This window comes from Pan troglodytes, chromosome 8, assembly GCF_028858775.2.
Source record: "Pan troglodytes isolate AG18354 chromosome 8, NHGRI_mPanTro3-v2.0_pri, whole genome shotgun sequence".
Taxonomy (NCBI): Eukaryota; Metazoa; Chordata; class Mammalia; order Primates; family Hominidae; genus Pan; species Pan troglodytes.
The window spans coordinates 34,860,439-34,883,553 of NC_072406.2; the positions used below are offsets into that span (position 1 = coordinate 34,860,439).

Sequence of the window (23,115 nt, forward strand, 5' to 3'; positions counted from 1 at the left end):
GTGGCGCATGCCTGTAGTCTCAGCTACTCAAGAGACTGAGGCAGGAGAACTGCTTGAACCTGGGAGGTGGAGGTTGCAGTGAGCTGAGATCACACCACTGCATTCCAGCCTGGGCGAGAGAGTGAGACTTCAACTCAAAAAAAAAAAAAAAAAAAAGTACATAGACAAGAGGTACAAAAGCAAAAAAATAAAAAACCCGAACAGTAATATGGCAGATCTAAAGTAGTTTTATTACATAACAATGGAATGAATGCTTTAAATAAAATTTGAATACTGTCACACTAGAGTTTTTTAAACTGCACAAAAGCAGGCACACTTAACATATAAGAAACAAAGATGTAACAAAATGGAAAAATATATAACATGCAAACAAAAACCAAAAGAAAGCTCGATAGTTATATTAATATTAAACAATAACAAAAAAACCCAAAGCAGAAAAGTTACTAGAAATAAACTGCAACACTTTATATAGTAAAAGCTTTGATTCACCAAAGATATAAAAATGTGAAATTCAAATGCACTAATAGCCTTAAAATATATAAAGCAAAATGTAACTGAGCAAGAAAAAACTGACACATATATTATCTCAACAGGTTTTTAACATTTCTGGCTGTAGCTGGTCAAACAAGCAACCCCAAACTAATAATAATCAAAGGATTTAAAAACATAGTTAACAGACTTTAATTAATTGGCATATATATAATTCTGAACCCACAGATATACAATTCTCTCAGGAGTACATCAAATATTTAAAACAGCTGACTACAGAGTAGTCCATAAAGCCAGTGTCAACACAATTCAAAGGACTGAAATTAGAGTATGTTCTATCACAAAACAATTAAGCTGGAAATTAATAACAAAAAGATAACTAGAACATCCTCATGTGTTTGTAAATTAAGAAACAGACTCATAAAGAGTCAATGGGTCAAGAAAACAATCACAAGAAGAACTAGAAATATGTTTTAAGTAAATGGGAAATCAGAACACAAATTATTAAAACTGGCTTTTCAGCTAATGCTGATCCTAGAGGGACATTTATAGCCTTTAATACCTATATTACAAGAAAGTCTAAATATCAGTATAGTAATTCTTCATCTTTAGAGGAGAGATAAAAATTGCAAATTAAACTCAAAGTAAAATGAAAGAAAAAATAAAACAGTTGAAATCAGTAACAAAGAAAACAAGCATACAATATACAGACTCAAAAAGGCAAAAGATGGTTCTTTGAAAAGACCAGTAACTTAATGGCCTGAAAAGGAGACAGCGAGCGAATATAAGAATATACAAATACCCAATATTAGGAATGAAAAGGAGGACATCATTACACAGCCTACAGATGTGTGCTGTCTAATATGGTAGCTGTTAGTCAGTTGAAACTATTTAAAGTAAAATTTAAAGTATTTACAGGCCAACACAATTTAAAATCTAGTCTCTCAGTCATACTAGTCAAATTTCAATTGCTCAAGAGCCACATACTGAGAAAGGAATAATACAAGGTGGTCCCTGAGAGGAATAATACAAGGTGATCGCGGGAGAATAGAAAATTTCAGGCAGCAGTTTCACACGACTAGCAAAAGGAATCTATTGAAATAGCTGCAGCTAGGGACCGATAAGACCCTGAAAACCCAGGAGTAGATCAAGCTGGCTAAGACCAACTGGTTCCCACATGGCACTGGATTTGACCTAGGTTTCACCTAGAACCTCATTATATGCTCATTAACATACAAAAATCACACACCTACCAGTATTATGACAGTTTCAGGAACATCCATATTTAGTGTAAAACTGGGTGACAGGCCGGGTGCCGTAGCTCACGTTTGTAATCCCAGCACTTTGGGAGGCCGAGGCGGGCAGATCACCTGAGGTCAGGAGTTTGAGACCAGCCTGGCCAACATGGTGAAACCCTGTCTCTACTAAAAATACAAAAAATTAGCTGGGCATGGTGGCATGCACCTGTAATCCCAGCTACTCAGGAGGCTGAGGCAGGAGAATTGCTTGAACCCAGGAGGCAGAGGTTGCAGTGAGCTGAGAAGATCGCGCCACTGCACTCCAGCCTGGGTGACAGAGCAAGATTCTGTCTACAAACAAACAAACAAAAACTGGAAACAATGAAAATATTCTTTTTTTTTTTTTTTTTGAGACGGAGTTTTGCTCTTGTTGCCCAGGCTGGAGTGCAATGGCATGATCTTGGCTCACCACAACCTCCGCCTCCTGGGTTCAAGTGATTCTCCTGCCTCAGCCTCCCGAGTAGCTGGGCTTACAGACATGCACCACCATGCCCAGCTAATTTTGTATTTTTAGTAGAGATGGGTTTGTCCATATTGGTCAGGCTGGTCTCAAACTCTGGACCTCAGGTGATCCACCTGCCTCAGCCTCCCAAAGTGCTGGGATTACAGGCGTGAGCCACCATGCCCGGCCAAAAATATTCTTAAATAGAGAAATAATTACATGAACTGTAGTACAGGCATACAATGGAATATTCAGCAATAAAAAGAAATCTACTGATACACTCAAACATTTGGATGAATCTCAAGGGCATTATGCTAACTATAAAAGTTGATCTCAAGAGGTCACATACTGAATGATTCCATTTAGATCCTCAAAATGACATCAGATCATCAATGTCATTAGACCCTCAAAATGACAAAACTGTAGAGAATTGGTTGTCAGAGGTTAAGGAGGGTGAGTAGGGGATACGTATGTAAACCAAAACTAAAATTTGAAGCTCCCCAAACCAAATTTATGGACCTCCACTGAGGTCCAAGGGATCCCAAAGAAAACTTGAAAAACTAGGTCAGGCCATGATGGGAAGGGAAGTTAGATATGCCTCATTATACCCTCCTCCCTTTGGAGTTTAGGCACAACTGACCAAAAATTAACATTAAAATGGAGATCATAAGACTGACAAAACAGATTCTTTGTAGCAATAGGATACCAAATTCCAACCTGTGGTATATTATCACAAGAAAGGAACAGGGCTTAAAGGAAATCAAAGTATTTTGTCCCCAAATACATTTATTTGACACATTTTGGAGTGGCCCTACAAAGCCGTCTCTTGTGGGGAAAATTTGTATTCTGCAGAGAATCTCCTTCCCTTACTAGGTCTTCTCCAGATATCTCTTCTGGAGAATATGACACCTTTTCATGTCTGATAAGACAGTTGCCCACATCACTGCACTCCAGCCTAGGTGACAGAATGAGACCATATCTCAAAAAAAAAAAAAAAAAAAAGAGACAGTTGCCATCTATTCTCTCTGAAGCCTGTTACTTAGAGGCTTCATCTGCATAACAAGAACCCTGGCTTCTACAACTCCCCTTATCTTAACTCAAGCATTTCTTTATATTGACTTCAATTCTCCAGACAAAGCTTAATGCTTTCAATCAATTCCCAATCAGGAAATCTTTGACTTGGAAGCCCCTACTTCGAAATGTCCTGACATTCTGAGCTAAACCAATGTATACCTTATATGTATTGATTTATACCTTTGCCTGTAACTATTGTCTCCCTAAAATGTATAAAACCAAGTTGTAACTCAACCACCTCGGGCACCTGTTCTCAGGACCTCCTGAGGCTGTGTCATGGGCCATGGTTGCTAACGTTTGGCTCAGAATAAACCTCTTTAAATATTTAACAGAACTTGGCTTTTTTTCATCAACAGGTGTGATGATTAAGGAGAAGTATGAGTGACATTTTTGTGGCAATGAAATAGTTCTATACCTCGTTTGGAGAAGTGGTTAATAAATCTATAGGTGATGAAATGACATACAACTATAAACAGCCAATGTACAAATGTCAATTTCCTGGTTTTGACATTGTACTACAGTTACAAAAGATGTAACCATTAGGAAAAACTGGGTGACAGGTACAGAGGAATTCTGTACTGTCTTGGAAACTTCCCATCAATCTATAATTTTATTTATTTTAAAATAAAAACTTGATAAAAAAATTCGTATTTTATAAGTCAAGCATGTAACTGACACCACACCTGACAAATAAGAAAAGAAAATCACAGGTGAATCTCTCTTATAAACATAAAAGCAAAAATTCTAAAAAGATAGCAAATCAAATCAAATAATAAAGAATAATATTTCATAGGACCAAAGAAGGTTCATTCCAGAAAAATAAAGTGATTTAATGCCAGAAAATCAATCGGTATACTTCATCTCATTAACAAAACAAAGGTGAAAAATCACACAATCATCTTAATAGATGCAAACATAAATATTTGATAATACTTAACCATATTCATTTGTAATAAATAAAAATTTTTTAGCAAAACTAGAAAGAAAACTTCTCAACTTGATTTTTTAAAAACTTAGACTGATGTGGACAAAATCAGAAGAGTAAGAAACTCCAAATTCCACCCCTCCATAAAAGCAACAACAACAAAAAGCCAAAACTATATAATCGACTTTTTCTGAACTCCAGAAATTAACAAAAGGCTTGCAGCATCATGAGTAAGATACACTCAAGAAAACCAGGCTAGAACCTGGTACAGTGGCTCATGCCTGTAATCCCAACACTTTGGGAGGCTGAGATAGGAGGACTGCTTAAGCCCAAGAGTTGGAGACGAGCCTAGGTAATGTAGGGAGACCCCATCTCTAGAAAATAATTATAAAATTAGCCAGGCATGGTGGCACATGCCTGTAGTCCCAGCTACTTGGGAGGCTGAGGTGGGAGGATTGCTTGAGCCTGGGAGTTCAAGGCTGCAGTGAGCTATGGTGGCGCCACAGCACTCCAGCCTTGGCAACAGAGCGAGACCTCATATCAAAAAAGAGAAAGAAAGAGAGAAAAGAAAGAAAGAACAAAATACAGAAAGACAGAAAGACAGACATATGATTTTTGATCAGAACAGTAACTTTACGGCACATTAATTTATTCTAGTCCTATCCACTGTTCCTGGGTGACCACAACCTGTGAACATCACAACCTGTATTACCAGTACTAGAAGGAACAGAATGAACTAACTTGCAAAGAATGGAAATTATTTGTTCTGTCCTGTTTGGTACCTCCCTGGAAGACAGGTTTAAAAGGCTTGTATTTATTTTCCTTAACTTAAAACTAGCCTTATGCTAAGGCTGCTTCCCTGGGGGCATTTGTTAAAAAAATTTACAGAATATTGTCTTTGTATGATGCATGAAGTTATTAAAACAGTTGGTGCAAACAATAGGCAAACCAAAAAGTTTGAGAGGAAAGGCTGAGGCATGAAATGTTGACATTCCTGGGAACCTAGAAGGCCAAGTGCATGTTCAAGGTTGCGCACATACTCAGGAAAGTTCTGAGAAGGCGCTAAGCTCTCACCTGCTGCTGACATTAAGGCTATGTGGAAGCGGAGGAAAAAAAAAAAAAAAAAGGTTAAGGCAGAATTGTAAACCAATACAGAGCCCAAGGCAAAGATGGAAAGAATTTTTGCTTCCAGTCACTTATGAAAATCTCTTTCCAATTATTAGCTGATTACCCAGCTAATGTAACAGACTTCAGTGGCTACACATAACAAAAAATAGAGACTTCATAGAATTAGTTTAGAAAACTCATTAAAAACAAACAACTACAACAAGCCCAATACTACAAGTCCTTTAAAAAGTAGAGATCTGATTTCCATAATTGCTGATTTATAACATTTAAAATGTCCAATTTTCGTTATTATTATTATTATTTTTGAGACAGAGTCTCACTCTGTCATCCAGGCTGGAGTGCAGTGGCGTGATCTCTTCTCACTGCAACCTCTGCCTCCCGGGTTCAGACGCTTCTTGTGGTTAAGCCTCCTGAGGAGCTGTCCACCACCACACCCAGCTAATTTTGTATTTTTAGTAGAGATAGGGTTTCACCATGTTGGACAGGCTGGTCTCGAGCTCCTGGCCTCAAGTGATCCTCCTGCCTCAGCTTCCCAAAGTGCTGAGATTACAGGTGTGAATCACCGTGCCCAGCCAAAATGTGCAATTTTCAACAATGAAAAATTACAGGCTATGCAAAGAAATGAGACAGTATGGCTGACATAAAGAAAAAAACAGAAACTGTGCCTGAGGAAGACCAGACAATGAACTTTCTAGACAAAACGTTAAATCATCTTTTTTTTTTTTTTTTTTGGAGATGGAGTCTCACTCTGTTGCCCAGGCTGGAGTGCAGTGGTGTAACCTTGGCTCACCGCAACCTCAACCTCCTGGGTTCAAGTGATTCTCCTGCCTCAAGCTCTCAAGTAGCTGGGATTACAGGTGCCCACCACCACACCCAGCTAATTTTGTGTGTTTTTAGTAGAGACAGGGTTATGTTGGCCAGGCTGGTCTCAAACGCCTGACCTCCGGCGATCTGCCTGCCTCGGCCTCCCAAAGTGCTGTGATTACAGGCGTGAGCTACCGTGCCAGGCCAATCATCTATTTTAAATAAGTTCAATGAGCTAAAGGAAGCCATGTCTAAAGAATTAAATGAAAGTATGGGAACAATGCACCACCAAATTCAGAATATCAACAGATTAAGTTATTTAAAGGGCGAATAGAAATTCTGGAGTTGAAAAGTGTAATAACTGAGATAAAAAATTCTCTAGAGGGGCTCAACAGCAGATTTGAGCAGGAAATGAAAGAATCAGCAAACTTGAGGATATGTGCATTGAAATGATCTGGGCTGAGGAACAGAAAAAAAAGGAATAAAGGAAAAATGAATAAATCTTCAGAAACATCATTAAGCATATCAATATATGAACAATGGAAGTGCCAGAAGGTGGTGGGGAGGAGTGGGAGAAAGAGGAGAGAGCAGGTAAGAAATATTTTGAGAAATAATGGTCTAAATCTTCCAAAATTTGAAGCTCAATGAACTCCAAGCAGGATAAATTCCAATGGACCTAAGGGAGGAGACCACCCCTCATATTGTCTTACACCCAATTTCTGCCTCCAAAGAAAGAAGAAGTAAAAACTAAAAGGCAGAAATGAAATCCACAGGCAGACAGCCCGGCGCCGTGCCCTGGGCCTGGTAGTTAAAGAACGACCCCTGACCTAACCGGTTATGTTATCTATAGATTCCAGACATTGTATGGAAAAGCAGTGTGAAAATCTCTGTCCTGTTCTGTTCCGTTCTAATAACCGGTGCACGCATCCCCCAGTCACGTACCCCCTGCTTGCTCAATAGATCACGACCCTCTCACGTGGACCCCCTTAGAGTTGTAAGCCCTTAAAAGGGACAGGAATTACTCCCTTGGGGAGCTCGGATTTTGGAGACGTGAGCCCGCCGATGCTCCCAGCTAAATAAAGCCCTCTCCTTCTACAACTTGGTGTCTGAGGGGTTCTTGCCTGCGGCTCATCCTGCTACAGACCCATATTAAGAAACATCATAATCAAACCATCAAAGCTAAAGACAGGAGAATACTGAATGCCCCAAAGAAGTAACTCATGATTTTGAGAAATCTTCAATAAGATTAACAGCTGATTTCTAATCAGAAATGATGAAGGCCAGCAGGTAATAGCTTATGTAATCAAAAGTGGTGAAAAAAAATTCTACCAAGAATTAATACATGTGGAAAAAACTATCCTTCAAAATGAAGGATAAATCAAGATATTCTCAGTAAAATAAAAAGTGAGAGAGTTCACTGCTAGCACACCTGCCCTACAACAAATGCGAAAGGGAGTCCTTAGGAATGAAATAAAATAACACTGGACAGTAACTCAACTCCCTATGGAAAAATAAATGCCAAGAAAGGTATAAACATAGGTAAGTGGAAAAGACACTATAAAGGCATTTTTGGCTTGTAATTCCTTTTCTTTTTAAAAACCTAATTCAAAAGACAACTGCATAAAGCAATAACTACAAATCTAGGTTGATGAGAACATAATATCTAAAGATTTAATCTGTGACAGTAATAATAAGAACAGGCATAAAGGGCAGTGGAACAGGGGCAAAGTTTTTGTACTTTTTAAAATTTGCATTAATTCTAAGTAGACAGCTATGAATTAAGATGTTAATTGTAATCCCTAGAGAAACCACAAAACTATGTTCACACAGACTTGTATTAGAATGTTCACAGCAGCTGTAACATAGCCAAAAGACCCAGAATGTAATCAAATGTCATTAGCTGATTAACAAATAAATAGTATGTGACATATTCATACAATATTATTCAGCCACAAAAAGAAATGAAGGCCAGGCAAAGCAGCTCACTCTTGTAATCCCAGCAATTTGGGAGGCCGAAGAGAGAGGATCACTTGAGGCCAGGAGTTCAAGCCCAGCCTGGGCAACATAGTGAGATGCCGTCCAAACAAAAAAAATAAATTAGCCAAGCTTGGTGGCACACGTGTGTAGTCCTAGCTACTCAAGAGGCTGAGGTGAGAGGACTGCTTGAGTCCAGGAGATTTAAGTTGCAGTGAGCTATGATCATGATTATGCCACTGTGCTCCAGCAGCCTGGGCAACAGAGCAAACAGAGTAAGACCTGGTCTGTAAAAAAAAAAAAAGAGAGAGATGAGGTACAAAGTACTGCTATATGCTACACTACAAATAAGCCATGAGAACATTATGCCAAATTAAAGGAGCAAAATATAAAAGGCTACATACTGTATAATTTCAATTATATAAAGTGTCCAGAATAGACAAATCCAGAGACAGAAAGTTGGTTAGTGGTTGCCAGAAGAGGGGAGATCAGAGAATTGCTAACTGCTAATAGATATGGTTTTATTTTATTTTCTGATGAGATGAAAATGTTCTAGCATCAGAGAGTGGTAATGGTTGCACAAGCTAAACAGACTAAAAACCACTGAAGTGTCTGTGCATTTTCAAATGCTGAATGTTATGTTCTGTCAAGTACATTTCAACAAAAATGTTATAAAAAGCCTATAGCATACATCATATTTAATAGCAACATGATAAAAGTTTTTTTGTTTTGTTTTTGTTTTTGTATGTGTGTGTGTGTGATGGAGTCTTGCTCTGTCACCCAGGCTCAAGAGCAGTGGTGTGATCTTGGCTCACTACAACCTCTGCCTCCCGGGTTCAAGCGATTCTTTTGCCTCAGCATCCCGAGTAGCTGGGATTACAGGCACGTACCACCACACATGGCTATTTTTTGTGTTTGTAGTAGAGACGGCCTTTCACCATGTTGGCCAGGCTGGTCTTGAACTCCTGACCTCAGGTGATCCACCCACCTCAGCTTCCCAAAGTGCTGGGATTACAGGCTTCAGCCACCACACCCAGCGAAAAAAGTTTTTTTTGAGACAGTGGAGTACAGTGGTGTGATCAGAGCTCATTGCAGCCTCAAACTCCTGGACTCAAGAGATCCTCGTGCCCCAGCCTCCCAACTTGCTGAGACCACAGTTGTGCACCACCAAGCCTGGCTAATTCATTTATTTTTTGTAGAGATGCGGTCTTCCTAGGTTGCCCTGGCTGGTCTTGAAGTCCTGACCTCAAACAATCCTCCCACCTCAGCCTCCCAAAGTGTTAGGATTACAGGTGTAAGCCATCACAACCAGCCACAAGTTAAATAAACAATTTCAATGATGAAATAAAGATTTTCAGCAATGAAAGCTTTCTTTGAGATTGGGAATGAAACAAGGATACTTGTTATCATCACTTCTATTCTATATTGTATTGGAGATTCTAATCAACACAAATAAGAGAAAAATGTATAATATACAGAGAAACCATTAGAATTAAAAAATAAGCTAGGCGTGGTGGCTCACACCTGTAATCCCAACAGTTTGGGAGGCCGAGGCAGGCAGATCACTTGAGGTCGGGAGTTCAGACCAGCCTGGCCAACATGACGAAACCCCATCTCTACTACAAATACAAAAATTAGCTGGGTGTGGCAGCAGGCATCTGTAATCCCAGCTATTCGAGGGGCTGAGGCAGGAGAATCACTTGAACCTGGGAGGCGGAGGTTGCAGGGAGGTGAGATCATGCTGTTGCACTTCAGCCTGGGTGACAGAGTGAGACTCTGTCTCAAATAAATAAATAAAATTTAACAAGGTTGTTAGACAAAAATCAGTTTTAATTCTATATACTAAATATAATTAGAAAGTGAAATTTGAGACACAATGCCACTTACCATAATCATCTAAAAACAAAAAATAAATGTAAGAAAAAATATCCCATATGTACAAAAAGCTGCAACACATTATTGAAAAAACGTTAATTTTTTTTTTTTTTGAGACAGTCTTGCTCTGTCGCCTACGCTGGAGTGCAGTGGCATGATCTCTGCTCACTGCAACCTCCGATTCCTGGGTTCAAGAGATTCTCCTGCCTCAGCCTCCCGAGTAGCTGGGATTACAGGTGCGTGTCACCACACCTGGCTAATTTTTGTATTTTTTGGTGGAGGTGGGGTTTCACCATGTTGCCCAGGCTGGTCTGGAACTCCTAACCCCAAGAGACCTGCCCACCTCAGCCTCCCAGAGTGCTGAGATTATAGGCATGAGCTACTGTGCCCAGCCTGAAAAAACTTTAAAAGATCTAAATTAATGGATCTATTTATGGGTTTTAGAGTCAATACAATTTGAATGTCAATTTCTCCACAACTGATCCATATATAATTGTTATCCCAATTAAATATCTCAGCTGAATAATTTGTGGAAAACAACAAGCTGCATTAAACATTTATATGAAAATGTAAAATGGCAATCTTAAAGAAGGAAAACAAAATTGGAAAATTACTGTACTGGATACCTATCATGAAGTTACAGTGATTAAGACTGGGTGGTAGTAGCACAAGGATGAACAAGTAGATAAATGGAACTAAGCAGAACATGTGGAAACAGACCTACACAGTTATGGACACTTGGATTATGATTAAAGTGACCTTTGTGGAGCTGTAGGAAGCAATTTTTAAAATAATTTGTAGCAGGCCAAGGGTTTGGAGAACTTTTGGAACAAAACATTAATCTTGATCACTACTTAATGCCAAACAAACAAAACATTCCAGGATATTGTTAATTGAAATGTTTAAGTCAAATAATAAAGCTTCTAGAAGGATTTGAAAAATCTTTGTAATTTTGAGATAGAAAAATATTTGTTTGTTCAGGTGTGGCGGCTCATGCTTGTAATCCTAACACTTTGGGAGGCTGAGGCAGGAGGATCACTTAAGCCCAGGAGGTTGGACCAGACTTGGCAGCACAGGGAGACCCAAACTCTAGAAAACATTTAAAAATTAGCCGGGTGTGGTGGTGTATGCTTGTGGTTTCAGGTACTCAGGAGGTTGAGGTGTGAGGATCACTTGAGCCTGGGAAATTGAGGCTGCAGGGAGCCATGATTGCATCACTGTCCTTCAGCCTGAGTGACAGAGTGAGACCTTGTCTCCAAAAAAAAAAAACATATATATATACATATATATATATTTGAACATAGAAAACACCAAATAAGGAAAAGGCAGACTGATTAATATAATTAGTAAGTTCTGGTCATCAAAAGACACCACTAAGAACAAAAAAAGGCCAAGCACAATGGGAGAAAATATGTGCAAAACACTCATTTCTGAAATACAGAAAGAACTCTTTATTATCCAGTCTTAAAAACAAAAAGGCAACACAATTAAAAAAGATCTGGAAAGGCACTTCACTTAGTAAGATATCAGTATCCAATAACCATAAGAAAAGGTGTTCAGTCTTATTCATCAAAGGATGCAAATTAGACCAAAATTAGGTATCACTGCATACTTACCAGAATGGATAAAATATAAAAGACTTGACCAAGCATTGGCAAAAATATAGAGTACCTGGAATATTCATATCCTGCTGCTAAAGTATAAATTGACACAAACTTTTGGAAAACAATTTAAAAGTACAGCTGACCCTTGAACAATATGGAGGTTGGGGCGCCAACCCCTGGTCAGTTGAAAACCTAAGTATAACTTTTGACTGCCCAAAATCTTTACTACTAACAGCCTACTGTTGACTGGAAGCTTTAATAATGCAGACAATAAGTTAACACATATTTTGCATGCTTATGTACTGCATTCTTACAATAAACTAGAGAAAACAAAATCTTAAGGAAAATACCTTTATAGTAATGTACTGTATTTATCAATACCCTAAGTTCACGTTGTTGTCTGTCTGAAATGGCAGCCAACAGCAGGTGCAGACCTCACTCTACTATACTTATAAAGCAATTCAATTTTTTCTTGTAATGTCATGACTTTCCTCTGGTTCTCGAGAACACTCCTAGCATCACTAGTGGTACTTTCCATAGGCCCAATGGTGTTATTCAAGGTTTACAGTATTTTACTAAACATGATACAAAATACATGAGAACCAAGATAGATCACATTTTCTATGCTATGCAATTTACTGGAGAGACAAACTGCTCACACAGAGATGATTAGCATCATCGGGAGGTTTAAGCCAACACTTGGCAACACATGAGCCTATTGCAACAGCAACGAGAGGTGTTTTAAATTATTATAGTAGGTACACTGTGTGCTACAGTTGATTTTACACAGTTATGATTTAGTACTGCATCTTTACATTTGTTTAGATTTCCCTCATCTGCAAATGGTGCCATGTACAATAAGTAGTTGTGTATGTTTTGATAAGTTTTAACTTTTTATGATAGGTTTGTATATATTTTATGGTAGTAAATGACAAAATACACTAGTATCTACATACATTTTATGCATGACATACCTAACTTTTTCTTAATTTTTTCAGTATTTCTAGGCTACATGGTTTGAGATTTGAACAATTACCCAAAATCTTCTAAAATTTTTCCAAAATATTTTTTGGAAAAAATCCACATATAAGTGGACCTATGCAGTTTAAACCCATATTTTTCAAGGATCAACTGTATTTACTGAAGTTGAGCTTTGACCCTGCAACTAACTCCAAAAATTGAAATTTACACATATACATACTAAAAGGCATGCACAAGACTGTTCACAGAAAAATTATTCATTATAGCCCCAAACTGAAAACACCACATTTCTCCAACAAAAATAAATTGTGCTATATTTATAAAGTATTATACAGCAATGAAAATTACTGCTATATGCAATTATGAATAAATCTCACAAATACACTGAATAGAGGAAATCATACTCAAAGGACTACATAGGAAATGATGCTATTTATAAACTAACAAGCAGGTAAAACTACTCTGAAGTCAGGAATGTCATCATCTTTGTGGAAGAAAAGGAAATAGTGGCAGAAAGCATGGTTTCTGCACAATGGCAATGTTCTAGTCATTGAACTTGGCAATGGTTAACTTGCATCACCTGTGATAGTTCACTGAGCTGCATATCTATACATGCATACCTCAGAGATATTCCAAGTTCAGGTCCAGGCTACCACAATAAAGTTAATATTGTAATAAAATGAGCCACACAAATTTTTTTGTTTCCCAGTACATATAAAAGTTGTTTATAAGCCAGGCGCGTTAGCTCACACCTATAATCCCAGCACTTTAGGAGGCTGAGACAGGCAGATCACTTGAGGCCAAGAGTTTGAGACCAGCCTGGCTAACACGGTGAAACCCCATCTCTACCAAAAGTACAAAAATCAGCAGGGCGTGATTGCGCTCGCCTGTAATCCCAGCTACTCAGGAGGCTGAGACATAAGAATCGCTTGAACCCAGAAGGCAGAGGTTGCAGTGAGCCGAGATCATGCCACTGCACTCCAGCCCGGGCGACAGAGAGAGACTCTGTCTCAAAAAAATAATAATAATTTAAAAAAATGTTTAAAACTAAGTTTACATTGTAGCTTATTTATTAAGTGTGTGATAGCATTATGTCCAAAAAACAATATACATAATTTAAAAATACTTTACTGCTAAAACGTATTAATAACCATCTGAGTCTTTCAACAAGTCATAATCTTTCTGTTGGTAGAGGGTCTTGCATTCATGTTAGTGGCTGCTGACTCACTGGGGTGGTGGTTGGTAAAGGTTGGGGTGTCTGTGACAATTTCCTAAAATAAGACAACAATGAAGTTTGATGCATTAACTCTTCCTTTCACAAAATATTTCACTGTAGCATGTGATGCTGCTTGATAGCATTTTACCATCTCCAACCCTGCTAGTTCCTTTATCAGTGAAGCTTATAGAATATTCTCAATCCTTTGTTGTCATTTCAACAACTTTCACAGCATCTTCACCAGGAATAGATTCCATCTCAAGAACCACTTTCTTTGTTCACCCATAAGAAACGACTCCTTATCTCTTCAAGTTTGACCATGGGATTGCAGCAATTCAGTCACATCTTCAGGCTCCACTTCTAATTCTAGTTCTCTTGCTATTCACACTATATCAGCAGTTATTTCCTCCAATGAAATCTTGAACCCAAAGTCATCCATGAGGATTAGAATAAACTTCTTCTAATCTCCTGTTAATGTCAATATTTTGACCTCTTCCCATCAATCATGAATGTTTGTAATGGCATCTAGAATAGTAAATCCTTCCCAGAAAGCTTTCAATTTACTTTGCCCAGATCCATCAGAGGAATCACTCTCTATGGCAACTACAGCCTTATAAAATATATGTCTTATATAATAAAACTTAAGTTGGAAGGGCTCCTTGATTCATGGGTTGCAGAATGGATGTTGTGGTATGGGCATATAGACAACGTTCATCTCCTTTCATATCTCCCTCAGAGCTCTTGGGTGACTAGGTACACTGTCAATCAGCAGTAATATTTTGAAAAAAATATTTTTTTTCTGAGCAGTAAGTCTCCACATGGGGCTTCAGTAAACCATGCCGTAAACAGATGTGCTGTCATCCAGGCTTTATTGTTCCATTTATAGAGCACAGATAGAATGGATTTAGCATAATTCTTAAGTACCCTAGGATTTTCAGAATGATAAATGAGCACTGGCTTCAACTTAAAGTTACCAGCTGCATTATTCCCTGACAAGAAAGTAAGCCTGTCTTTTGAAGCTTTGAAGCCAGGCATCAACTTCTTCCCCTCTCTAGCCATGAAAGTCCTAGATGTTATCTTTTTCCAGCAGAAGGCTGTTTCATTTACATTGAAAATCTACTGGTTGGTGTAGCCACCTTCATCAATGATCTTGGCTAGATCCTCTGGATAACTTGCTGCAGCTTCTCCATAGCACTTGCTGCTGCACACTGTACTTTTATGTTATGGAGACAGCTGTTTTCCTTAAGCCTAATGAACCAACCTCTGCTAGCTTCCAACTTCTCTTCTGCAGCTTCCTCACTTCTCTTGGCCTTCTTAGAATGAAGAGAGAGAGGGCATTGCTCTGGATTAGGCTTTGGCTCAAGAGAATGTTGTGGCTGATTTGATCTTCTATCCAGACTACTCAAACTTTCTCCATATCAGCAATAAGGTTGTTTCGCTTGCTTATCTTTGATGTATTCACTGGAATAGCACTTTTAATTTCCTTCAAGAATGTGTCCTTTGCATTTTAAAATTTAGCTAACTGTTGGGTGCAAGAGGCCTAGCTTTTGGCCTATCTTGGCTTTCAACCATACCTTCCTAACTAAGCTTAATCATTTTTATGTAAAGTGACACACATGCAACTCTTCCTTTTACTTGAACACTTGGAAGCCATGGTAGGGTTATTAATTGACCTAATTTCAATACTGCTGTGCCTTAGGGAGTAGGGAGACCAGAGGAGACGAAAAGAGACTAGAGGATGATTGATTAGTAGAGCAGCCAGAATATACATAATATTTACCAATTAAGTTTGCTGTCTTACATGTGTGCACTTCACGGTACCCCAAATAATTATAACAGTAACGTCAGAGGTCACTGATCACAGATGACCATACCAGATGTTATAGTAATGAAAAGTTTGAAATACCACAAGAATTACCAAAATGTTATATAGAGACACAAAGGAAGGAGATGCTTTTGGAAAAATGGTGCCCGTAAACTTGCTCAATTCAGGGCTGCCACAAACCCTCAATTTGTAAAAAAAATAAATAAATAAATAAAAAACCGGCCAGGCACGGTGGCTCACACCTGTAATCCCAGCACTTTGGGAGGCCGAGGGGGGCAGATCATGAGGTCAGAAGATCAAAACCATCCTGGCTAACACGGTGAAACCCTGTCTCTACTAAAAATACAAAAAATTAGCCAGGCGTGGTGGTGGGCACCTGTAGTCCCAGCTACTTGGGAAGCTAAGGCAGGCGAATGGCATGAACCCGGGAAGCAGAGCTTGCAGTGAGCTGAGATTGCACCACTGCATTCCAGCCTGGGTGACAGAGCGAGACTCTGTCTCAAACAAAACAAAACAATAGTATCTGTGAAGTGCAATAAAACAAAGCACTATATCGTGAGCTAACCCTGTATTTTATGTGCTTTTCTGTATATGTTTTACTCAAAACAAGTTTTATAAAGTTTATTTACCTGTTTTTTCTGTGTTCGGTTCCTGTTTTCCAACCAATCATCCATTTGTTCCTCAATTTCTTCTATGGAAGTTCCATGATCATAAGACTGAATATATGTAGTTTCTAAAGGTGTGTATACAGGAAATTCAGGTTTTGGTTTTTTAACTTTCTTCTGTTCTAAAAAATGTTTAAAAGAACCAATTATTGAGATTTTTAAAGAATAAAATTAATTTCTAACATTTTATTCATAGACCATATCCTGAAAGAAAACATCAAAATATAATTGTTCTATTATAAATAATTGGCTATAAGTTTTATTGTACATAAACCATTGCATTGTTTCTAAATAAAACTCAGAGTTGCTACTATTGTGGAGATGATCATGAGATAGCCATCATATCAATTTGCATACATCTTTGTTTTCAAAGTACTTTTCATAAAATATTTCATTTTGGCACAATAAAAAGAGCTTCAATTTAATATTGTAACCCTAACTTTACCATGTAATAAGTAAATAATACTGGGCAAATAAATTAACACTTAGAACAGTATCAACTTTCTCATCTATTAAAAAAAACCTGGCTCTCACTAAATGGTATACATTTATTTTTCAATACTTTACAAAGGTGAAATATGATCTGGCAACATCAAGAGTAGTTATGAATAGATGGCCATCCATTGGGCTCTTTATTAAATCCCATTTTAGGCCTAGGAGCAGTGGTTCAAGGCTCTAATCCCAGCATTTTGGGAGGCCAAGGCAGGTGCATCACTGGAGGCCAGGAGTTCGAGACCAGCCTGGGCAAAATGGCAAAACCCTTCTTCTACTAAAAATGCAAAAATTAGCTGTGTGTGGTGGTACATGCATGTAATCCCAACTACTTGGGAAGCTGAGGCATGAGACTCATTTGAGCCCAGGAGGTGGAGGGTGGGGTTAGCCAAGATCACACCACTGCATTCCAGCCTGGGTGACAGAGTGAGATTCTATCTCAAACACACACACACACACACACACACACACCATTTTAACTGGAGACTTGACATTGAGAAGCAACTCCATTCTTAATTACTATAGTCAAACTCAAACAGCCTCATAAGAGTATTTTCACCACCCCATGTGTACATGTGTTGTGTGTATTTGCATGTACTATACTGCCAATGTAACAAAATCAGTATATACTGGCATAGGAATAGACAAATTCCTAGAAGAGAATAGAGAATCTGTAAATACCAATGCTTGTTGACTTATTATGGGATTACATCCTGATAAACCTATCATATATTGAAAACATCCTTAATTAGAAAATGCATTTAATAAAACTAACATCATGGCTTAGCCTAGTCTACCTTAAGTGTACTCAGAACATTTACATTAGCTTATAGTTGGGCAAAATAACATAGTGACACAGTACACTGTAGAGGATCAGTTTTAATCCTCATGATCATATGGCTAAGTGGAAGCTGCAGTTTGCTGCTGTTACCCAGCATTATGAGGGAGTATCCTACCGCATATTGCTAGTCCAGGAAAAGATTCAAAATTCAAAGTACAGTATTGTTTTTGCACTATCATAAAGTCAAAAATTTGTAAGTCAAATCATTATAAGTCTAGGATTGTCTATATTTCAATTTAGTGGGAAAACAATTTATTAAGTAATGCTTACACAACTGAGTATCCATTTAAAAGAAAACTCTTACACTGTATACACAAATAAATTCCAGATAGAGAAGAGAGTTGACTTTAAAAGCCAAAACAATAAAAATTTTGCAAAAAGAAATCTTAAAATCTACTTGTACTATTTAAAGGAAGGGGACATCTTAATTAAGAATGAAAACCCAGATGCTATTACAAAAAAGATAAAAGAGTAAACAAATCAAGAGACAAATAATAGATTTGGAAAGGATGTATCCAATTCAGAGTATAAACAGAAGATTGCTATAAACTGATTTTATAAATGGACAACCACCCAATAGAAAAATATAGGCAAAAGGTCATAAATGGGCAATCCACAATTGAGTGCCCATGTGGCCAACAAGTAAGAAAAGAGGCTCATACACTCTAAAGGTTAAAGAAATACAAATTAAGTAATACCAAGATATAATTTTATACCAATCATATGGGTATAAATTTAAAATCTAATTCAGATGTACTGTTGGCAGGGAAAAGGCTACTTCTAAATTGGTGGAGGAAATGTATTATTCTATTACAGCCTTTTTGGAAAGCAGTCTAAACATATCCATTAAAATTAACATATACAGCCTTTTCCCCAGCAATTCTCCCAGAAACAAAAGTACTCAAATATAACTGTATGTGGGTATGTATGTATTTGTGTGTGTATGACTATTTACTATTTCTTCACAGAGAGATGAAACTATTAACACAGTAAACACTATTAGGAGAAATGACTGAATAATTATTGATGATGCTTTTACAATGAGAAGTATGAAATCACCATTGAAGTAGAGCAATAGCAGAAGTAATTTGGGCTACATATAGAGAATCAGTTATTTTTTAAAAAAGCAAATAAATTCAATTGTTTGTATTTATTTCTGGGGTGTTTCATCACAACTGCAAGTGATGTCTTTTTAAATAAGCATTTATAAAGGGGCACTAAATACAGAAATGAAAGACTGCTATAAGCTAATACAAAAATACACAGACCAGTGTCACTATAAATCAACCACACAAACAAGCCAACATTATAACCAGCTAACAATACAATGACAGGATCAAATTCACACATATCAATACTAACCCTGAATGTCAATGTGCTAAATGCCCCACTTAAAAGTCACAGAGTGGCAAGCTGGATAAAAAAACAAGACTCAATGGCATGCTGTCTTCAAGAGACCCATCTCACAAGTAATGATGCCCTTAGCCTCAAAATAAAGAAATGAAGGGAAAACTACCAAGCAAACGGAAAACAGAAAAAAGCAGGGGTTGCAATCCTAATTTAAAGATTAAAAAAGACAAAAAAAGGGCAATACATAATGGTAAAGGGTTCAATCCAACAAGACTTAACTATCCTAAATATATATGCACCCAACACAGGAGGACCCAGATTCATAAAGCGAGTTCTTAGAGACCTAAAAAGAGACACAGACTCACCCACATTAATAGTCGAAGACTTCAACACTCCATTGACAGTATTAGACAGATCACTGAGGCAGAAAATTAACAAAGATATGCAGGACCCAAACTAAACAGTGAACCAAATGGATCTGATAGATCTCTACAGAACTTTCTACCCCCAAACAACAGAATATACATTCTTCTCCTTGCCACATGGCACATACTCTAAAATTGATCACATAATTGAACATTAAACTATCCTCAGCAAATGCAAAAGAACCAAAACCGTATTAAACACACTCTCAAACCACAGTGCAATAAAAACAGAAGACTAAGAAACTTGCTCAAAAGAATGCAATTACACGGAAATTAAATGACATACTCCTGAATGACTTTTAGATAAATCATGAAATAAAGGCAGAAATCAAGAAGTTCTTTGAAACTAATGAAAACAAAGATACAACATACCAGAATATCTGGGACACAGCTAAGGCAGTGTTAAGAGGGAAATTCATAGCGCTAAATGCCCACATCAAAAAGTCAGAAAGATCTCAAATTAACAACCTAACATCACAACGGAAAGAATTAGAGAAGCAAGAACAAATCAACTGCAAAGATAGCAGGAGACAAAACATAACCAAAATCAGAGCTGAAATGAAGGAGACAGAGACAAGAAAACCCATTCAAAAGATAAACAAATCCAAGAATGGATTTTTAAAAAAAATTTAACAAGATAGGTAAGCTACCAGCTAGGCTAATAGAGAGAAAACCCCAAAAAACACAATTAGAAATGATGAAGGGAATCATCATTACCACTGACCCCACAGAAGTAAAAATAACCAATAGAAACTACTACAGAAACCTCTATGCACACAAACTAGAAAACCTAGAAGAGATGGATAAATTCCTGGACACAGACACCCTCCTAAGACTGAACCAGAAAGAAACTGATTCCTTGAATAGACCAATAACGAGCTCCAAAATTGAATCAGTAATAAATTAGGCTCCCAACTAAAAAAAGGCCAGGACCTGATGGATTCACAGCTGAATTCTACCAGATGTACAAAGAGCTGGTATCATTCCTACAGAAACAATTCCAAAAAACTGAGGAGGAAGGACTCCTCCCAAACTCATTCTATGAGGCCAGCATCATCCTGATACTAAAACCTGGCAGAGCCACAACAAAAAAACTTCAGTCCAATATCCTTGATTAACAGTGATGCAAAAATTACAAAATATTTGCAAACTGAATCCAGCAGCACATCAAAAAGCTAATCCACCTCAATCAAGTATTCTTCAACCCCAGGTAGCAAGGTTGGTACAACATAAGCAAATTAATAAATGTGATTCTTCACATAAACAGAACTAAAGACAAAAACTGCATGATTACCTGAATAGATACAGAAAAAGCTTTCAATAAAATTCAACACCCCTTTATGTTAAAAAAACTCTCAATAAACTAGGTATTCCCTTTGAAAATTGGCACAAGACAAGGATGCCCTTTCTCACCACTTCTATTCAACACAGTATTGGAAGTCCTAGCTGAAGCAATTAGGCAAGAGAAAGAAATAAAGCACATTCAAATAAAAAGAGAGGAAGCCAAACTGTCCCTGTTTGCAACTGACATGATTCTATATCTAGAAAACCCCATAGTTTCGGCCCAAAGCTCCTTTAGCTGGTAAACATCTTCAGCAAAGTTTCAGGATACAAATCAATGTACAAAAATCACTAGCATTCCTATACTCCAACAACAGCCAAACCTAGAGTCAAATCAGAAAGGCAATCCTATTCACAACTGCCGCAAAAAGAATAAAATACCTAGGAATACAGCCAACCAGGGAGGTGAAAGAGCTCTATGACGAGAATTACAAAACTCAAATAAAGAAATCAGAGAAGACACAAACAAGTGGAAAAACATCCCATGCTCATGGATAGGAAGAATCAGTATCATTTAAATGGTCATATTGCTCAAAGTAATTTACAGATTCAATGCTATTCCTATCAAATTAACAATGACATTCTTCACAGAACTAGACAAAACTATTTTAAAATTCATATGAAATGAAAAAGAGCCTGAATAGCCAAGGCAATCCTAAGCAAAAAAACAAAACTGGAGGCATCACACTACCTTACTTCAAACAATACTACAGGGCTACATAACCAAAACAGCATGGTACTGGTACAAAAACAGGCACATAGACCAAAGGAACAGAACAGAGAGCCCAGAAATAAGGCTGCACACCTATAACCATCTGACCTTTGACAAAGCTGATAAAAACAAGCAATAAGGAAAGGACTCCCTATTCAATAAGTGGTGCTGGAATAACTGGCTAGCCATATGCAGAAGATTGAAACTGGACCCCTTCTTTACACCATACACAAAAATCAACTAAAGATGGAGTAAATATTTAAACATAAAACCCAAAACTATAAAAACCCTGGAGGACAACATAGGCAATAGCAACCTGGATGTAGGAATGGGCAAAGATTTCATTACAAAGACACCAAAAGCAATTGAAACAAAAGCAAAAATTGACAACTGAGATTTAAACTTAAGAGCTTCTGTACAGCATAAAGAAACTATCGACAGAGTAAAAAGACAACCTACAGAATGGGAGAAAATTTTTGAAAACTCTGCATGTGACAAAGGTCTAATATCCAGGATCTATAAGGAACTTCAATAAATATACAAGAGAAAAACAAACAACCCCATTAAAAAGTGGGCAAATGACATAAACAGACACTTTTCAAAAGAAGACATCCATGCAGCCAATAAGCACATGAAAAAAAGCTCCATATCACTGATTATTAGAGTAATGCAAATCAAAACCACAATGAGATACCATCTCTATCCAGTCAGAATGACTATTACTAAAAGGTCAAAAAATAACAGATGATGCCAAGGTTGTGGAGAAAAGGGAACACCTATACACTGTTGGTGGGAGTGAAAATTAGTTCAACCATTATGGAAGACAGTATGGTGATTCCTCAAAGAGCTAAAAGCAGAACTACTATTTAACCTAGCAATACCATTACTGAGTATATACTCAGAGGAGTGTAAATCATTCTACCGTAAAGACACATGCACACAAATGTTCAATGCAGCACTATTCACAATAGCAAAGACATGGAATCAACTTGAATGCCCATCAATTACCAATTTGATAAAGAAAATATGGTACATATACCTCATGGGATACTATGCAGCCATAAAATGTGGTACATATACACCATGGAATACTATGCAGCCATAAAAAGAATGAGATCATGTCTTTTGCAGGAACATGGATGGAGCTGGAGGCTGTTATCCTTAGCAAACTAAACCAAGAATAGAAAACCAAATACCATATGTTTTCACTTACAAGTGAGAGCTAAATTATGAGAACTTATGAGCACAAAGAAGGAAACAAAAGACACTGGGGTCTACTTGAGGTTGGAGGGTGGGAGGAGGGAGAGGAGTAGAAATGATAACTATTGGGTACTGGACTTAATATGTGGGTGATGAAAAAATCTGTACAACAAGTCCCTGTGACATGAGTTTACCTATGTAAGCTTTTTTAAAGCTTATTTATTTATTTTTCTAAACTTTTAGGTTCACATGTTCCCCTGAACCTGAAAGTTTAAAAAATACATAAATAAATAAGCTTTAAAAAAATCTTTTTTCAAAATGTATTAGTTCATTCTCACATTGCTATAAATAACTGAGACTGGGTAACTGATAAAGAAAAGAGGTTTAAGTGGCTCACAGCTCTGTGGGTTGTACAGGAAGTGTGAATGCTTCTGCCTCTGGGGAGGTCTCAGGA

The 23,115-nt window shown here is 37.6% G+C and overlaps 1 protein-coding gene across 2 annotated transcripts in view; it reads right to left on the reverse strand.

Moving 5' to 3' along the window:
- Nucleotides 1-23,115, reverse strand: part of DNAJC1 (DnaJ heat shock protein family (Hsp40) member C1) — a 247,390-nt gene that overhangs the window by 108,711 nt on the left and 115,564 nt on the right. For both annotated transcript variants that reach the window (XM_054660816.2, XM_507688.8), the window contains exon 8: nt 16,265-16,422. In XM_054660816.2, coding sequence (XP_054516791.1) covers nt 16,265-16,422 — 158 coding nt within the window. The remainder of the gene's footprint in view (nt 1-16,264; nt 16,423-23,115) is intronic.